Source organism: Gigantopelta aegis, chromosome 10 (assembly GCF_016097555.1).
Source record: "Gigantopelta aegis isolate Gae_Host chromosome 10, Gae_host_genome, whole genome shotgun sequence".
Lineage (NCBI taxonomy): Eukaryota > Metazoa > Mollusca > Gastropoda > Neomphalida > Peltospiridae > Gigantopelta > Gigantopelta aegis.
Window position 1 is genome coordinate 65115198 of NC_054708.1, and position 18963 is coordinate 65134160.

General features: G+C 38.4%; 1 protein-coding gene across 1 annotated transcript; it reads left to right on the plus strand.

Moving 5' to 3' along the window:
* Positions 1–389: 389 nt before the first annotated feature.
* On the plus strand, positions 390–18558 carry LOC121384678. Its single transcript, XM_041515163.1, has 19 exons — positions 390–486; positions 1676–1854; positions 2749–2901; positions 4071–4215; positions 5435–5649; positions 6165–6300; positions 7393–7580; positions 8997–9113; positions 9988–10135; positions 10864–11069; positions 11349–11465; positions 12426–12573; positions 13066–13271; positions 13551–13667; positions 14662–14809; positions 15542–15747; positions 16199–16486; positions 17362–17488; positions 18300–18558. The coding sequence occupies exons 1-19, from the start codon at positions 470–472 to the stop codon at positions 18487–18489; spliced, it is 3051 nt and encodes a 1016-aa protein (XP_041371097.1). The 5' UTR covers positions 390–469; the 3' UTR covers positions 18490–18558.
* The last annotated feature ends 405 nt before the right edge of the window (positions 18559–18963 follow it).

An 18963-nucleotide genomic window follows, 5' to 3' on the forward strand; every position in this document is an offset into this window, starting at 1 on the left:
ATCTGTATTTGTCTCGTCAAAGGCTCGACAAATACAGATTAACGAAGCCTCGGTTGATATTTCCCATATTAAAAAATACTCGTGACGAATCCTCTATATATAAACCATCGCTGTTGAGATTCGATCAAGAAAAGTGTGTGTGTGTGTGTGTGAGGGGGGGGGGGGGGCATTTGCCCCCTCCTTCCCGCTTCCTCCGTCTATGCGTAGCTACTTTTCCTTCTGCTCTCCGTCACTCACACTTTGTCACCCTTCTCTCCAATTAAATAAAAAAAATTTAAATGTTTTTTGTTTTTAAATAACACGATTCCAGTGTTTTTGTTAAAAATCAAATGTCCATATGAATACAGCATCCTTGTGCCATCGGTGTGATGATACTGTTCCGGGGAAGGAATGTTCCACGACAACGAAGGACTCGATCTGCAGTGGCAATACACCGTTCTGTTTGACCACCATTCTAGGAGCAGCTAAAATGACAGTTGTTAAAAGGTTTGGACATTTCAGTAAACAATCTTTAATATTAACCTTTTTGCCATGCATAGCCTATTACAAGTTAATAGCGGCCAATGGTCAGTGAATATAGTTTGATGCACACCCTCGCCAAGACAGTATCCCTAGCCTTCACAATCGTGTCTTCGAAATTCCAGTAAATATTATGAGATGATATGCACAATTATGGTGTGTCCACATGAGTCACACATTTCAACCATTTACAAACTTTACAGTTGGTTTGAGACCATTATATTTCGTGCACAGAAACCTTTTTATTTGCGAGTATATTTATAGGGACGTACCAACCATTGTACTCATGGGAACGAATCACTATGTACTGTACATGTATTACAACGAATATTGTGGGCAGAGTGATGGAAATTAATGGCGAAAAGGTTCCAGGCCAGCTAATTTTGCCCGAATATCTCTATCTTTTTGTACGAATTTGAGAATTTGTTCCAGCCCAGGGGTGGGGTGGGGTTTTTTTGTTGTTGAGAAGTTGCCCACCTGCACCCTTGCGTTGTACGCTTATGCCTGGAAGGCCATTCCATCTCCCCTCCCCGCTCACCCCTACCCTACGTCACATGCGTCACATCCCCCGCTTATGCGAGTTTAAGATGAGAAGTTGGGGGCGGGTGGAGAGAAAATGTTTGAATGGAACTTCACAATGCTATTTTGCCCACCCGCTTGATTACGCCGTTTTAGGAACCGCAGATTTAAATGCCCACCAAACGAACCCACTCAGGCACTATAACGAGTTTAAATATGACATCGTGTGCTCATACTGTTGTCAAACTGACTGTTCATGGGACTCCTTATTGAATTCAACACACGAGACTTTGCCAAAATTGTAACAAAGTTATATGTTAAATTGCAAAATTCAGTAAACAATATATTAATTTCACAGCGTCAGTTAAGCTCATTTTTACATTTAATGCTTGCTAGTTTTCAAACACTCTGAGCACTTTTCCATGATTGATATATTAAAGGCCACAGTATGTGCTGTACAGTCTGTGAAAACACACAAAAATAATCCGACCTTTGCGCTAATCGGAAACAGGTCTATCTCAATATTTATACCAAGTTTCGCAATTACCACATGCATTACACTTTTCATCTAGGTGCAGTTAAACAACCATTCCCTTTCTTTTCTCTTACCACCCTTATTTTGACCTTTGTTTCGCAGTTGCGGTTCAGACAGCACGTGCCGCAACGTTTGGTGGCAAAGGACCAAACCGAATCCCAGTTGCAGCCGACCAGCGATCGAGCATGGCCACCTCTCTCCAGGTGTCACATGCAGGTTCTGTTGCTCTGGGATACGCTGTAATGCCGACGTCTACCCAAAACATCTCGTAAGATACAAAGGTGGTAATCAGTTACAAATTGCTACATGAATCTGTCTGTCTGTCTGTCTGTCTTTCTGCCCGCCTTCCTGTCGGTGTATACTAGTAATTAACACAATTCCTTCCTTCTTTGTTTCCCGTAACAACTTTTTGTTTTTATTTATAACCCTATATATTGGAGAATGTTTTGGTTTTTATGTATCCATGTTTATTTTTTTATACTGTTGTAATGTATCCGTAGTATTCATATTATGATAAAATTAGCTTATAATACGACTGTAAGGCGTATATTTCGGCCCCTAACCCTGATACTACCATATTTTGTTTCTGACAGGCCGGTATAAATAAACGGAATAAAAGTCCGAGAAAAAAGTATGCCATTTGGGGTAGGACCATTTCCTTATCTTAAAAGAATTGTTGAATATCCCTCTGTATCAGCCAACAAATAGTCATGAAATAAAGTAATATGTTTTCTTTTACTTTATTTTCGTGCTTACATCCTATTTAGGTTGAAACACGCTATCCTCGGCAAACACCTCAGCTACCTGGGCTGTTTGTTTAGACCAGGGCCTGTGCTTATAAAACATAGAGTCTGACTTTAATAAAGTTCTGACTTTAACGTAATGCTATTTGAATGGCGTTGCATGACGTTAAAGTCTGGACTTTATTGAGAAAGAAGTCGGCGTGGTCACTTAACATCTCTAGGCCGTAACACACCTACCAACTGATCCGTTGAGACTCGCTGTGGTATGGAACCAGTACTGGGGACGCGAACCCAGTACCTAACAGCCTTAAGGCCAATAAATTAATCGATATGCCGCTGAAGCTAACAACAACAACAACAACAACAAACTACAACAACACAATAATAATGATAATGATGACGACTATGATGATGATGATAATTGTTTTTCAGATCAACCCACAACGATTGCAACGACGACTATAGCAACTACTACAACGACTGCAGCAACTACTACTACGACAGCTTCAACTACAACAGTAACCACCACTGCAGCTACCACAGCCCGGATTACTACAAAGAAACATCACATTAAGATCCCAAGTGGTATCTAATATTACATGTAATCTCATATGAAACCAGGGGACGGAACTCAGTCAGGAGGGTGCTCGCTTGATGTGCGATGGGTCGCAGGATCGATCCTCCTCTAGGAACTCAGATTATCCCCCGTCCCAGCCAATGCCTAACGAGCTATATTAACTACTTCAGCCAATCAAATATTTGCAAAATGTTGGTGGCCGTAAAGTGTAGATCTCCGGGAAAGTTGCATGCTTTGGCATGGTGGCCAAAAATGTGGATTTCCATGGGAGTTGCATGATTTGGCATGGTGGCCCTAAAGTGTGGATTTCCAGGGGAGTTGCATGATTTTGCATGGTGGCCCCAAAGTGTGGATTTCCAGGGGAGTTGCATGCTTTTTCTTGGTGGCCCTAAAGTGTGGATTTACAGAAGAGTTTCATGATTTGGCTTGGTCGCCCTAAAGTGTGGATTTCTATGGGAGTTGCATGATTTGGCTTGGTGGCCCTAAATTGTGGATTTCAAGGGGAGTTGTATGATTTAGCTTGGTGGCCCTAAAGTGTGGATTTCAGGGGAGTTGCATCATTTGGCTTGGTGGCCCTAAAGTGTGGATTTCCAGGGGAGTTGCATGATTTGGCTTGGTGGCCCTAAAGTGTGGATTTCCAGGGGAGTTGCATCCTTTGGCTTGGTGGCCCTAAAGTGTGGATTTCCAGGGGAGTTGCATGCTTTGGCATAGTGGTCCTAAAGTGTGGATTTCAGGGGAGTTGCATGATTTGGCATGGTGGCCCTAAAGTGTGGATTTCTATGGCAGTTGCTTGATTTGGCTTGGTGGCCCTAAAGTGTGGATTTCCAGGGGTGTTGCATGCTTAGGTTTGGTGGCCCTAAAGTGTGGATTTCCAGGGGAATTCTATGAATCGGCATGGTGGTCCTAAAGAGTGGATCTCCGGGGGAGTTGCATGATTTGACATTGGTACTTTTCAGCAAAAGGTTGCGGTTAAATTTTGAGCTGTTCTAGAATAGGCCTATATAACGTGACGGCGGAAGGAGACGTGAATGTTTTAAATATATATCCACTATCCGCAAAATCAAAATTTTATTTGAACAGATACTATAAAACGAATATTAAAATTATTTGTCGTGATAAGAGGTCTAAGCATATATTACATGCCTCACATCCCATTTTATGAACACATTATTTTAAGCTTCCATGTGTCTAAAATGTGAGGACGACCCAGCGCGTGGCATCAAGTGTGATGAAACGAGCCAGTTCGGCGTCTGCAACAAATCACATCCATTCTGCATGACTAGTTATACTGGAACGAACGGAAGTTACGTCATAAAACGAGGGTAAGTTTCACAGTTTACGCTTTAGATAATATAAAACACACCGTGTGAGGAACTATCATGTCTGTTGGCAAGTGTATATTAAAGACCAGCTGCTGCTAACTGGTGAAAGGAGTAACCTATGTGCTATCAGTATGTTTTGTCTCCCGTATTCACTATACTAAAGGTCAAGCCCTAATCTAGAATTTAAAAGTAGAAGTGACTTCTCCCATCCCAAGGAGAAAGGCAGAACTGCACGGATAAAATTGTGTTTTGTTTAACGACACCACTGGAACACATTGGTTTATTAATCATCAGCTATTGGACATCAAACATTTGGTCATTGTGAAATATAAGCAGAGGAAACACGCTACATTTTTCTACCAGCAGCAAGGAATTTTTATATGCATTTTCACACAGACAGGAGATACCATAGCCTTTGATATAGCATCACGGATTACATGATTTGTAATATACAAACAGATCTGCTGAACAGGACGTCTGTTATTCTCTTTGAACAGTTAACACTCGATACCATAAGCTATTTTGCAATCATGAAAAACAATACGTTTGTGTGCCATTTAATAGGCCGTACAAGAATAATTTAACGTCTTATAAAGGATCTCTTTCCAGTCCGATAGTCGAGGCACCAGTTTGTTTTGTTTAACGATACCACTAGAGCACATTGATTAATTAATCATGATTTTTTTCATCAGCGGCAAGGGATCTTTTATGTGCACTTTCCCACAGACATGAAAGCATATACCACGGCCTTTGACCAGTTGTGGAGGCACAAGAAGGAAAGAAATGAAAGAAATGTTTTATTTAACGACGCACTCAACACATTTTATTTACGGTTATATGTCGTCAAACATATGGTTAAGGACCACACATATAATGAGAGAGGTAACCCGCTGTCGCCACTTCATGGGCTACTCTTTTCGATTAGCAGCAAGGGATCTTTTATATGCACCATCCCACAGACAGGGTAGTACATACCACGGCCTTTGATATACCAGTTGTGGTGCACTGGGTGGAACGACAAATAGCCCACTGGGCCCACCGACGAGGATCGATCCCAAACCGACCGCGCATCGAGCAAGCGCTGTACCACTGAGCTACGTCCCGTCCCTGCACAAGGAGACTCGTAGAAGAAATCACGATTTTGCCCAAATGTCGTTTCGTCCTTGCCTTGTGCAGAAATATAATGTTCTTTATGTTTATTTTTGTGAATCTGCAATAGGTGCGCCACAGAAAAGAAGTGCTATTCCAGCTGGTGGATGAAATCGAGGCTAAACGGAGACTGTCTGCAGACGGATCTGCTGAACAGGACCTCACGTGACCGTCTGGAGTGCCACTACTGTTGTCGGGCCCCGGACACTACACATGCGTTTTGTAACCGACAGAGTGGTGTACTCCTTCCGGCAAATATCATCCTGTTCAACTCTACAGTTGTAGGTAAATTATCTCGCAGTCGGAGTCCGCCAAGTCCCTGATTTTAACAACGATCTCTTTATATTATTAATTAAAATGTTGATTTTGGTTGAATATTGATTACCATATCCATATCACACAACTTAGAGATAGTTACTGTAAAACGTTATTATTTGGAATTGTTAATATTGTGTCAAAAATACAATAAACAGCCTTTTGGTGTCACATTACAAAAATGGCAGACAAAAACAAAATGTTATATATAATTTAACTACAGTAGAACATTTAGAGCACAAAGCCGGTTTAGTTGTATTGTGAAAAAAGTAGAAACTAATATTTGGGTCAGTTCATCACGGTACTATTCCATAAAAACGAGGCTGGCATTGGATAATCAATGTCAGTAAAAAGTTCATTCAGTACTTATAATTAATATAGAAACAACCGCCAGTAATTAAATTGTTAAGAACTAACAAATCACTATTTCAATTAAAACACATTGTACTAACAATATTAATGAAAAACGATTTCGTCTGTTGTAGGTCATCAGTGTGAGGTGACCGGAAATGACATCAAAAGTAACTCGAAGTCCAGTATACAGCAGTGTGGAGCCAGAACTCCATACTGTCTCAATACCGTGGTTCGACGGCAATACGGAAATAATACTGTTTACAAAAGGTGAAGCAATGATCAGTGATGAAGATTTAATATTTGTACAACACCCCCTCCGAAAAACACAAAGCAACAACAACAAAAACGCACCCCCCCCCACAACAATGCAAAAACACAAAACAACACACACACACACACACACACACACACACACACACACACACACACACACACACACACACAACACACAAATACAACCACCCAAAACAACAACCAAAACAACAACAAAAACACAAAAAAAGAAGAAAGGAACAACAAACAGACAAGCAAAACACCCAACAACAACAAAGCAAACCACAAAAACACACACACACACACACACACACACACACACACACACATCACCACCACCAAAAACAACAACAACCCAAAATAACAACAAAAACTACCCCCCCCCCAAAAAAAAAAAAAAAAAAAAAGAAGAAGAAAAAGAAGAAAGGAACAACAAACAAACAAACAAGCAAAACAAAGCACAAAAGCAAAACAAAAAACAAACCAAACACGCACCCAATACATCATCAATAATATGTTGTTATCTGCGAAAGGTAACTGTTGCATAATACGCACGCAGATTCACGAGGATGTCAACAAATCTCTCATTACATAACACCTGCGGTTGAAGAGAGGTTGTCAATCCATTAACCATTAACTACGTATTTGTATTTGTTATAGCGAAAAATTTGTTGTGTTTAACAACACCACTAGAGCACATTGATTTATTAATCATCGGCTATTAAAGTTCAAACATTTGGTAATTTTTAACATATAGTCTAGGAGAGGAAACCCGTTAGTAGCAAAGGATCTTCCCACGTACAAGATATCACATTCCACAGCCTTTGATATACCAGTCGTGGTGCATTGGCTGGAACGAGAAATAGCCTATAAGGCCAACCAAAGGAGATCGATCCTAGACCGAGTGCGCATCAAGTGAGCACTTTACCACTGGGTTACGTCCCGTCCTTCTTGTATTTCACTACATGTAGTTATGTATGTCCATGTCTGTCCTTCAAGGAATTAAATTGCAGTCTAGACGACTGTGAAACATAAATCTCATATTTCAAAGACCGTATGCAAAACTACATTTCCGATTTCTTACAGATGTGCCAGTGAAGCGGAGTGCTATTCAAAGTGGTGGGATTACACACGGAAGCAACACATGTGTATGTCTCTGTCTGCTGTAGGTGTCGGGATTCTCGGCATAAATTGTACATACTGCTGCGACTCAAACGCGACTGACGCAGTCTGTAATATCCACGACGTCCCAAGTGAGACATTGCGTTTTCAAGGTACAGCCTTTTATGACAAGCTGCTCAATAAATACTCACGAGGTTGTCTGTCTAAATTTCTGAAAAGAAAAATGTTTGAGATATTTGTTTTGATTGGACTATTTCAGTAATAAAACAATAAAACCATACTGGATAAAGAAAAAAAAAACAAAAAAAAAAACAACAACAATGAAAAAACCCGGAAAACCCCAACAAACCCTCCCCAAAACGCAAACAAACAAATTAAGTTTAACAAAAGTTTAAAGCAAAATATAAATGCAATCGATCTCAGTAGTTCTTGCTAACACTGAACACAATTTTAAGAACTCCACTGCCACTCTATGTAAAAGAAAACAAGCGAAAAAGAAAAAGAGATACCCTCCCCCCCCAATAATTCCGCGTTGTGATGAACACCCATAGGTGCAAATAAAAACCAAGTTTCATTGGTCTCGGACTTATAGTTTCTGAGAGGAATTAAACACAGAACTTTAACGTTGATCAGAAAGCAAATATATTTAATTCATAATGTTTAATTGATTAATTTTGTAATTTTTTTCACATGCATTGTGATGAACATTCACAGGAACAACTATAAAATCAGGTTACATCATCTTGCAATTTGATTAAAATTAGCTCTTCTGGTCTACCAGTAGATCTAGAAGCATTGCGTGGACTCCCATGTCTAGGTGACATTTCATCTATAAATAACAATTTAAATATCGACCAATTACACTTCGCCTTTTATAACGTTATTTGGGAGCATACGAATTCTAAAAATATCGGGCGAGACTATTTGTGCAATAGGCGAACTTGTTGGTCTATCTCAACATTAAAAAACAAGGGGAAAAGTGCAGTAATAAACTCTGGATTGTATATTAGTATAAACAGATTTCACGTTTTTTGTTTTTTCGTCTTGAAACGACTTTTATATAAAATTTTATATTGAAATTAGTTTCCGGCATACTTCGTAATTACCCGAACCATTTCGTACACCCTCGGCATAATCCCGAATGTTTTCAAATTCTTTTCAAATCACTGGCATGATTTTGCAAATAAGGTTTTGATTGGTCGAATGAAAGGTCAACTGGACATGAGCTCCAACGGGGTGCTGTTAGATCCACAGGCAATAGTAATTAACCAGTGGAGCTAATTTTAATTAGATTGATCATCTTGGACGCATAGTTTGTGAGAAAAAGTAGATTAAACGAAACACTTTATAACGTTAGACTTTACCGTACAAATTGCCGCGGTTTCCACCGCCATTGGAAAAAGTAATACTTCGTAATGGCGAAGTAAAAACGAAAAGAAAAGAAAAAGATAGAACGCGACGACCTACTGATTTAGTTTGATTAAGTTTGGTAATTAGTACATTTCTCATTAAAGGAAATTAAAGAATAATGATATATGCGCTGACCAATTTTTTGTCCTCTTTTAAAGTCTCAACCACGCAAGTTACAACGGCTACAGTAACACACACGATAAAACTACTAACTAATCCAGTAACGTCAACAATGACCACACCGACATCGCTATTAACAACGACAATGAAATCTGGTAAGCCAAAACTAGAACAGTAATATTTGATTGTCAATGTCTTCTCAGTTTTGTCCTTATCTTTCACGCAATAATTATTTTCAATATTTGTAACAGAAAACGAGCAGACATGTCTAAGCAAACTTCAGCAAATCTCCCACCGGACCACTAGTGTTGCCAGGATTTTAGATTGGAGGGGAGGGGAACCCATTATTGGGGGGGGGGGGGGGGGGAGCAACCCACACTATGTGTGTGTATGTATGTATGATTTTATAAAATTTAATAAAGTAAAAAAAAAAAAAAAAGTTTTTTTTTTTTGGGGGGGGGGGGAGACATTGTTCCCGTGCCTCCTGCCCCATCCTTTCCTTTCCTATCCTTTCCTGGGGATCTCATAATGCGTAAAGATGATGTCATGACTCATCGTAGATAGCTATAAGTATTGCAACAGGTGCGGAAGGTGGGGGTGGGGGGATAGGTGATCATATATTCCTTCATTTATAACACATCCAAACATACCTGAAATTGGAGTCTGGTAAAGGCCCAATCAGTATAACCCAATATGATGAAGGAACTTACATTTGATTTGCTTTATCGTCAAAGTAGTTAATACTAGAACTCATAAATATATCACTGTAAGTTTTTGGAAATATAAGATCACAGAATAGGTAGGCTGTGTTTTTGGAAATATAAGATCACAGAATAGGTAGGCTGTGTTTTTGCAAAAAAAAGAGAAAAGTGCAACAAGTTTATATGGTATCGTAGCCTACTACATCTAGTGATGTCATGATGTTATAATGAAACTACAGGATTTCTTTTTTTTCAAATTTATTTCAAACCTGTTTATATTGTGATAACTGTGGTTTAACTGATTTATAATGTTATTTGTTTCTTTCAGTTGGACCCCAGTGTCAGGTTTGTGAGGACGATCCCAGCACGGGGAAGACCTGCTCAATGTCCGATATGGTCACGTGTCCTGATGATGAACCATACTGCAAAAACACATACATAGTATCGATGAATAATACGAAAAGGATTATAAAGAGGTAATGATCCTTGGATCGTATATACCTTTGTAGACTGGTAATATTCCTTCTACCACACATAAACTAATACCTATAAAATAGTTCTGGTACTTTGACAAATCCGTAAGTTCAAGTTACAAAACACACATACACACGGTACGAGATTTAGGTCTGTGGGAGAATTTCCACAGGTGATGCTGTAGCTTGTAGGATTTATGCTCCATTTAAATGTTTTTATTTATGCCGTATTTAACTATTTAACTTATGCACTTATTCCGTGTTTCAACCGATGTTTCAGTACTTTTGTTTATGAAATGTGCTGTCCGTTCCTGTTGGTGTAATTGATCGTCGTCATCTTCATCATCATCGTCATCTTTATCATCATCATCATCATCTTCATAATCGTTGTCATCTTCATCATCATCATCTCGTCATCTTCATCATCATCTTTATCATCATCATCATCTTCATGATCGTTGTCATCTTCATCATCATCATCGTCATCTTCATCATCATTGTCATCATCATCATCGTCATTATCATCTTCATCATCATCATCATTGTCATCAACAACATCGTCATCTTCATCATCATCACCATCGTTGTCGTCACTATCATCATCATCATCACTATCATTTCTCAAGATACCGAACTGCCAGTTGAGAATACTGAGATCTAAATTATTATAGTTGGACATAAAATAGCAAAAAAAGTTTTGGGTTTGAAAATCTTCCCATAATCTATTCCAGGTGTGCTTCTGACAGCGACTGTTACATCGACTGGTGGCTAAACACCAGACACAATGACCAGTGCATGAATAACACCGGGGCGCCCCCTGTCGGACGCCATGGATTTGTATGTCGATTTTGCTGCAAATCCTTGACATCGAATGTATGCAATATTGGACTGATTCCCAAGAATCTGCTACAGTATGACATAGCAACAACTGCTAAAAGTAAGACTTACTCCTGAAGCTTAGTACTAGAACTTTTTATACTGACAAGTTTAAGTGTGTAATTTCAATCAGATTGAAATCCGTTCCACGGGTTTATAACTATTACCTGTAGACCACTAGAGCTGATTTCAATTAGATTGGTGTAATTTGTGAATTAAATAGGTGTCATGTTTGAGTCTCTAAATCGTATGACTTATGAAAAGTATTTTATTTAGAACATAGCCTGAATGTAAAAATGGTAACGTGCATTACCAATGTGTCTGCATGTTTTATTTGCAGCTACGCCATTAACAACCAAGACAGCATCCACGTCTGTCGCAGCAACAGCATCTGTGTCCAAAACTACAAAAACAAATATTACATTCGCAACAACAGCTACATCTAGTGTGTCGCCAGGTACGATTACAACACCTATATGTATGACTAGTTTGAAATGTACACTGAACAGCATAAGAAACGCAAATATTAACTTAGTTTCCTTTCATTTGTTTAAAATTGGGGTGGGACGTAGCCCAGTGGTATAGCGCTTTTCGATGCCCGGTCGGTTTAGGATCGATCCCCGTCGGTGGATTTCTCATTCCAACCAGTGCACCACGACTGGTATATGAAAGGCCATGGTATGCGCTATTTTATCTGTGGGATGGTGCATATAAAAGACCCCTTGCTACTAATGGAAAAATGTAAGACTATATGTCAAAATTACCAAATGATTGACATCCAATAGCCGATGATTAATAAATCAATGTGTTCTAGTGGTGTCGTTAAACAAAACAAACTTTTGTTTTTTTTGTTTTGTTAAAACTTATTCAAATTAAATCCCATTAATATTTGTATCTGTTAAAATTATCAGTGTCTTGTGAACATTTCAGAGCCATTTTAACGGTCTATTTACAGAACTACCATGAATTAACAAATATATTCGCGGGATTTTTGTTGTTCACTATATTAAAGTGTTTGATGTTTACGGAATGGGATGTACCTCGGCAATAGAGTGGTCACCACGGATGCATCAAGTCATCTGTCAAAGAACCTCATTAATTTATTACAAGACTAGTTTTCTAGTGACTGTCCCCAGTAAGGCAGTCAAACGTTTTAAACAACAGTGATAATGAATGTTATTTTTCAGCTGTGTGTTGTTTCTTTCATATGACACAAGTATAACTGAAGAGAGAAAAAAAGCATAAGTTAAAAATAATTAAATATTTATAAAATAAATCCAAATGGTGTACCCGTTCAACATGTTACCAAAAGTTTCAAAATAAAATTAATTTTCTGCAGGATTTCTTTTTTACATTTATTTCAAACACTATGATAATTGTGGTTTAACTGATTTATAATGTTATTTATTTCTTTCAGCTGGACCCCAGTGTCAGGTTTGTGAGGACGATCCCAGCACGGGGAAGACCTGCTCAATGTCCGATATGGTCACGTGTCCTGATGATGAACCATACTGCAAAAACACATACATAGTATCGATGAATAATACGAAAAGGATTATAAAGAGGTAATGATCGATATTCGTTCTGCCACATTGATAAACTAATACCTATAAAATAGATGGCATACTTTGACACATCCGTAACGTCAAGTTACAAAATACACAATACACGGTACGATATTAATCTCTATGGGATGCAGTAGCTTTCAGGATTCGTGCCCCAGTTAACAGATGCGCTTATTCCTTTTGTTTCAAACAGTGCTGTTCGATCCTATTTGTGTAAAAATGTAGATAAGACATCCTCTCCCATCATCATCATCATCATCATCGTCATAATCATCATCATAATCATCATAATCGTCATAATCGTCGTCATCATCATCATCATCGTCATCGTCATCTTCATCATCATAATCATCATCACTATCATGTACATCGTATCATTTCTCGAGATACCGAAATGCCAGTTGAGAATACGGAGATCTAAATTATTATAATTCGATATAAAAATTGCAAAAAGAGGTTTGGTCTTGAAAATCTTCCCATAATCTATTCCAGGTGTGCTTCTGACGGCGACTGTTACATCGACTGGTGGCTGAACACCAGACACAATGACCAGTGCATGAATAATACCGGTGCGCCCCCTGTCGGACGCCATGGATTTGTATGTCGATTTTGCTGCAAATCCTTGACATCGAATGTATGCAATATTGGACTGGTTCCCAAGAATCTGCTACAGTATGACATGGCAACAACTGCTAAAAGTAAGACTTACTCCTGAAGCTTAGTACTAGAACTTTTTATACTGACAAGTTTAAGTGTGTAATTTCAATCAGATTGAAATCCGCTCCACGGGTTTATAACTATTACCTGTAGACCACTAGAGCTGATTTCAATTAGATTGGTGTAATTTGTGAATTAAATAGGTGTCATGTTTGAGTCTCTAAATCGTATGACTTATGAAAAGTATTTTATTTAGGACATATCCTGAATGTAAAAATGGTAACGTGCATTACCAATGTGTCTGCATGTTTTATTTGCAGCTACGCCATTAACAACCAAGACAGCATCCACGTCTGTCGCAGCAACAGCACCTGTGTCCAAAACTACAAAAACAAATATTACATTCGCAACAACAGCTACATCTAGTGTGTCGCCAGGTACGATTACAACACCTATACGTATGACTAGTTTGAAATGTACACTGAACAGCATAAGAAACGCAAATATTAACTTAGTTTCCTTTCATTTGTTTAAAATTGGGGTGGGACGTAGCCCAGTGGTAAAGCTCTCGCTTGATGCCCAGTCGGTTTAGGATTGATCCCCGTCGGTGGGACCATTGGGCTATTTCTCATTCCAACCAGTGCACCACGACTGGTATATGAAAGGCCATGGTATGCGCTATCCTATCTGTAGGATGATGCATATAAAAGACCCCTTGCTAGTAATGGAAAAATGTAGCGGGTTTCCTCTCTAAGACTATATGTCAAAATTACCAAATGATTGACATCTAATAGCCGATGATTAATAAATCAATGTGGTCTAGTGGTGTCGTTAAACAAAACAAACTTTTTTTTCCTTTTTTTTGTTTGTTAAAACTTATTCAAATTAAATCCCATTAATATTTGTATCTGTTAAAATTATCAGTGTCTTGTGAACATTTCAGAGCCGTTTTAACGGTCTGTTTACAGAACTATCATGAATTAAAAAATATATTCGCGGTTTTTTTGTTGTTCACTATATTAAAGTGTTTGATGTTTACGGAATGGAATGTACCTCGGCAATAGAGTGGTCACCACGGATGCATCGAGCCATCTGTCAAAGAACCTCATTAATTTATTACAAGACTAGTTTTCTAGTGACTGTCCCCAGTAAGGCAGTCAAACGTTTTAAACAACAGTGATAATGAATGTTATTTTTAAGGTGTGTGGTGTTTCTTTGATATGTCACAAGTATAACTGAATAGAGAAAAAAACATAAGTTAAAAATAATTAAATATTTATAAAATAAATCCAAATGGTGTACCCGTACCACATGTTACCAAAAGTTTCAAAATAATATTAATTTTCTGCAGGATTTTTTTTTTTTACATTTATTTCAAACACTATGATAATTGTGGTTTAACTGATTTATAATGTTATTTATTTCTTTTAGCTGGACCCCAGTGTCAGGTTTGTGAGGACGATCCCAGCACGGGGAAGACCTGCTCAATGTCCGATATGATCACGTGTCCCGATGATGAACCATACTGCAAAAACACATACATAGTATCGATGTATAATACGAAAAGGATTATAAAGAGGTAATGATCGAGATCCTTGGATCGTATATACCTTTCTAGATTGGTAATAATTCGTTCTGCCACACTGATAAACTAATACCTATAAAATAGTTGTGGTACTTTGATAAATCCGTAACGTCAAGTTACACACACACACACGGTACGAGATTTAGGTCTGTGGGAGAATTTCCACAGGCGATGCTGTAGCTTGTAGGATTTATGCTCCATTTAATTGTTTTTATTTATGCCGTACTTAACTATTTAACTCATGCACTTATTCCGTGTTTCAACCGATGTTTCAGTACTTTTGTTTATGAAATGTGCTGTCCGTTCCTGTTGGTGTAATTGAAAATAAGACATCTTCTCCCATCGTCATCACTATCACCACATCGACCACCATCATCACCATCATCGTCATTATCATCATCATCATGAAGATCATCATCGTCATCTTTATCATATTATCATTATCACCACCATCAAGATCATCAACATCGTCATCTTCATCATCATCATCGTCATCATCACCATCACCATCAAGATAATCATCGTCATCATCACCATCAAGATCATCATCATCATCATCATCATCATCATCATCATCTTCACTATCACGTACATAGTCTCTTTCCGGAAGATAACAAACCGCCAGTTGAGAATATGGAGATATAAATTATTATAATTCGACATAACAATCGCAATCCCCCTTCCTCCCAGTTTTGGGTTTGAAAATCATCCCACAATCTATTCCAGGTGTGCTTCTGACAGCGACTGTTACATCGACTGGTGGCTGAACACCAGAAACAATGACCATTGCATGAATAACACCGGAGCGACACCTGTCGGACGCCATGGATTTGTATGTCAGTTTTGCTGTAAATCCTTGACATCGAATGTATGCAATATTGGACTGGTTCCCAAGAATCTGCTACAGTATGACATGGCAACAACTGCTAAAAGTAAGACCTACTCTAGCTCGAGTAATCTCCAGCCTTCCCCTTATTAATACTGATATGATATGTAATGCTTTAGTAATCATCGACAGCCAAATGGTCTCTAGCTAAGTACTGGGTCTAAAATACACGTTTTCCGAAATCTGATGCCACAGAGCTTTAGTTTGATTATTCTCGAGTCCAGTCATGACATTAAACTTACATGTTATTAACCAGTACCAACTCGATACGAAGAAACCCAACGCCCCTATACGTCACCACAAGAAAGTACAGCGCTGGTTCCTTTTGCATACTTTTAACAGGGATACAAGTTTCAGTGTGTTAATGTGTTCTTTTCAGATTAATATAACATTTACAGTTTGTTTTGTTATTACAATTAGGTTTCATGCTGAACATTGTTACGATTCTAATATCATCTGCTTTATGAAAACGCAACGTTTCAACATTTGTGTTTTAGCCACGCCATTAGAAACCAAGACATCATCATCACACGCAATGACGTCTGTGCTCACAACAGCAATACCTCATACTACAGCTGCCATAACATCGAATGTCACTACAGCTGCAATAACAACTAATGTCACTACAGCTGCAATAACAACTAATGTCACTGCAGCTGCAATAACAACTAATGTCACTACAGCTGCCATAACATCGAATGTCACTACAGCTGCAATAACAACTAATGTCACTACAGCTGCAATAACAACTAATGTCACTGCAGCCACGAAAACAACACTGACACGTATGCTATATATAATGTTTTTTTTTATTATTCTATGCAGCTTCTGGATGGTCTTAAAAACTGCACATACGACAACTTAAAAAAATCCCGGGACCTAACAGAAAGACAGATTGACAGACAGACAGACAGAGAGATAGACTGACATGTTTTATTTGAGACAGACCTTAACAAAGTTAAGTATATAGTATATTTACTGGATATACAAAGTAATAACTAGATTAGCTATTCTATATGAAGAAAATTTGTAATAATCTAAAATATCCTAACAATGACTTTGTCCATCTGTTATTGACAAGTGGTCATAACGTTTGGTGCAATGACTTAATGAGTGCTGTTTGCAGTAAATTTGTGTTGTATTCATTACAAAGAAATCTTTCTGTCTAAATGTATCCGTGACGTCATTTATAACAAGATAACATCTTTCGTTGGTTATCGATATCTTATCTGCAATGAAACAATAGCTGGCAGATCAGTCAGTGATATTTTTATTATCTCTTTTCATTGAGGGATCCAGAGGGGAGGGTCTCATAGGTCCCGTGACCCGCACCCAATTTTGTTCGAAGTGTCATTTTTAATGCCTTTTTAAAATTCAGCATCCACAATATACAAAACTGTCCTGAAAACGCGTCTCTGGGCACCTTTATTTCAACCCCAAGCCCCAACAAATCTCGATCTGACAGCATTTGCCTTCGACTAACTCAAATTGCATTTTTTTTTATAATTCTGAGACACCCCCTCCCTCGCACCGTCCACTGTACACAATGTTGGATCCACTCCTGCATCGAGTAAATTCGATTAGTTTTATTCTCTATTTCTTTTGTATGGTTCAGTATTATGCTACTTGTTGATTAGTAAAATTCTGTCGTGTGTTTCAGCTGTCGTTCAATGTTACGTCTGCGAAAACGGATGTCCCTTCCTACAGAAGAGACAACTATGCACTTCCGGTTACTGTCTGACCAGAGTAGTTGATGATGAGCTCTACACACGAACCATACAGAAGCGGTTGGTTGTTTATATTGGAAGTCTCATTTAAATATATACTAAGTGAAAACAGTTTAGCAAATGTTAAATGTGCTTAAATAAAAGGAAACTCGTGACATTTACTGTGAAGTCAAACACTGGATTTAGTTGATGTATCATTTGTCAGTAACAGGAGATTTACAACACAAAACAAAATGATTTATCTGTGACGTCATTGAATGTAGCCTCACATTTGACCTGACTGTCCCTTTAAATACCAAATTGTTAAACGTGTTTGTTTTAATATATAATGATGTCACTTAGTTTCCTATAAAAATGTAGCGAGTTTCCTCAGATGACTACGTGTCAGAATTACCAAATATTTGACATCCAGTAGCCGATGATTAATTGTTAATTGATCGATGTGCTCTAGTGGTGTCGTTAAACAAACTTTAAACTTGAATTTCCTGTATGTTAATAAATTCTTTTATGTCTATCAAAAACTGTTTTAAAATGTTATTTATTATTAATTATTATTATTATTATTATTATTATTATTATTATTAATTACATATCTTTTTTATGCCTATATCACTGGCGTATCTAGGATTTTATATTGGGGCCAGCCCACTATTGGGGGTGGGGGCAACTCATACTATGTATGATTTTATTAAATTTAATACAGAAAAAAGGAAAAAAAAGGTCTGATTGGGACGGGGGGATTGTCCCCCGTGCTCCCCCGTGCTCCCCCTCGCTCCCCCTCACCACGCCACTGCCTGTAAATAACTATTCGTTTTTGTTACACAATTTCGATTGTTTTTCCTCGTTGATTTCTGACATTGATTAATTCCAGATGTGTTGACCGCCACGAGTGCTACACGAAGTGGTGGCTGCAGACCTCCGACAACGACATGTGTCTGTCCCTCATGACCATGGGCGGCACCCCCAGCGGGGTGAGCATACAGTGTGACTATTGTTGTCAAGGGGACGACTGCAACAAGGACTTCTTTCCGCCCCAAGACACACTGTTTGATCCAAGCTGATCGTCAAGGATCGGATTACAGTGTGGTTGATGGGTAGATGATGAGCTCATAGTAAATATTAACATGTGATTCTGTTTCTGTTTTTTTTTTTGCTGCTTTACACACCATAGTATCTATATCTCGTTCTTATCTCTTTTTCTCTCTGTTTCTACCCCCCCCCCGTCTTTCTCTTTGTCTCACTTTGTCTCTCTATGTCTCTCTGTCTGTCTCTCTGTCTGTCTCTCTGTCTCTCTCTCTCTCTCTCTCTCTCTCTCTCTCTCTGTCTCTCTCTCTCTCTCTCTCTCTCTCTCTCTCTCTCTCTCTCTCTCTCTCTCTCTCTCTCTTACTGAACATGTATGTATGGCATGTATACACAGGATGGAGAGAGGAAGTAACGAAAAAGAGGCTGGAAAGGATGAGTACATATATATATATATATATATATATATATATATATATATATATAAAGACTCATCACCTCTGCAGTGCTATCTC

Excerpts from the sequence above, each read along its gene's own strand:
- LOC121384678 (XM_041515163.1), top strand. Across the intron at positions 11,466-12,425 it reads TACATCTAGTGTGTCGCCAG|CTGGACCCCAGTGTCAGGTT; the intron begins GTACGATTACAA and ends TATTTCTTTCAG. Across the intron at positions 16,487-17,361 it reads CACGAAAACAACACTGACAC|CTGTCGTTCAATGTTACGTC; the intron begins GTATGCTATATA and ends CGTGTGTTTCAG.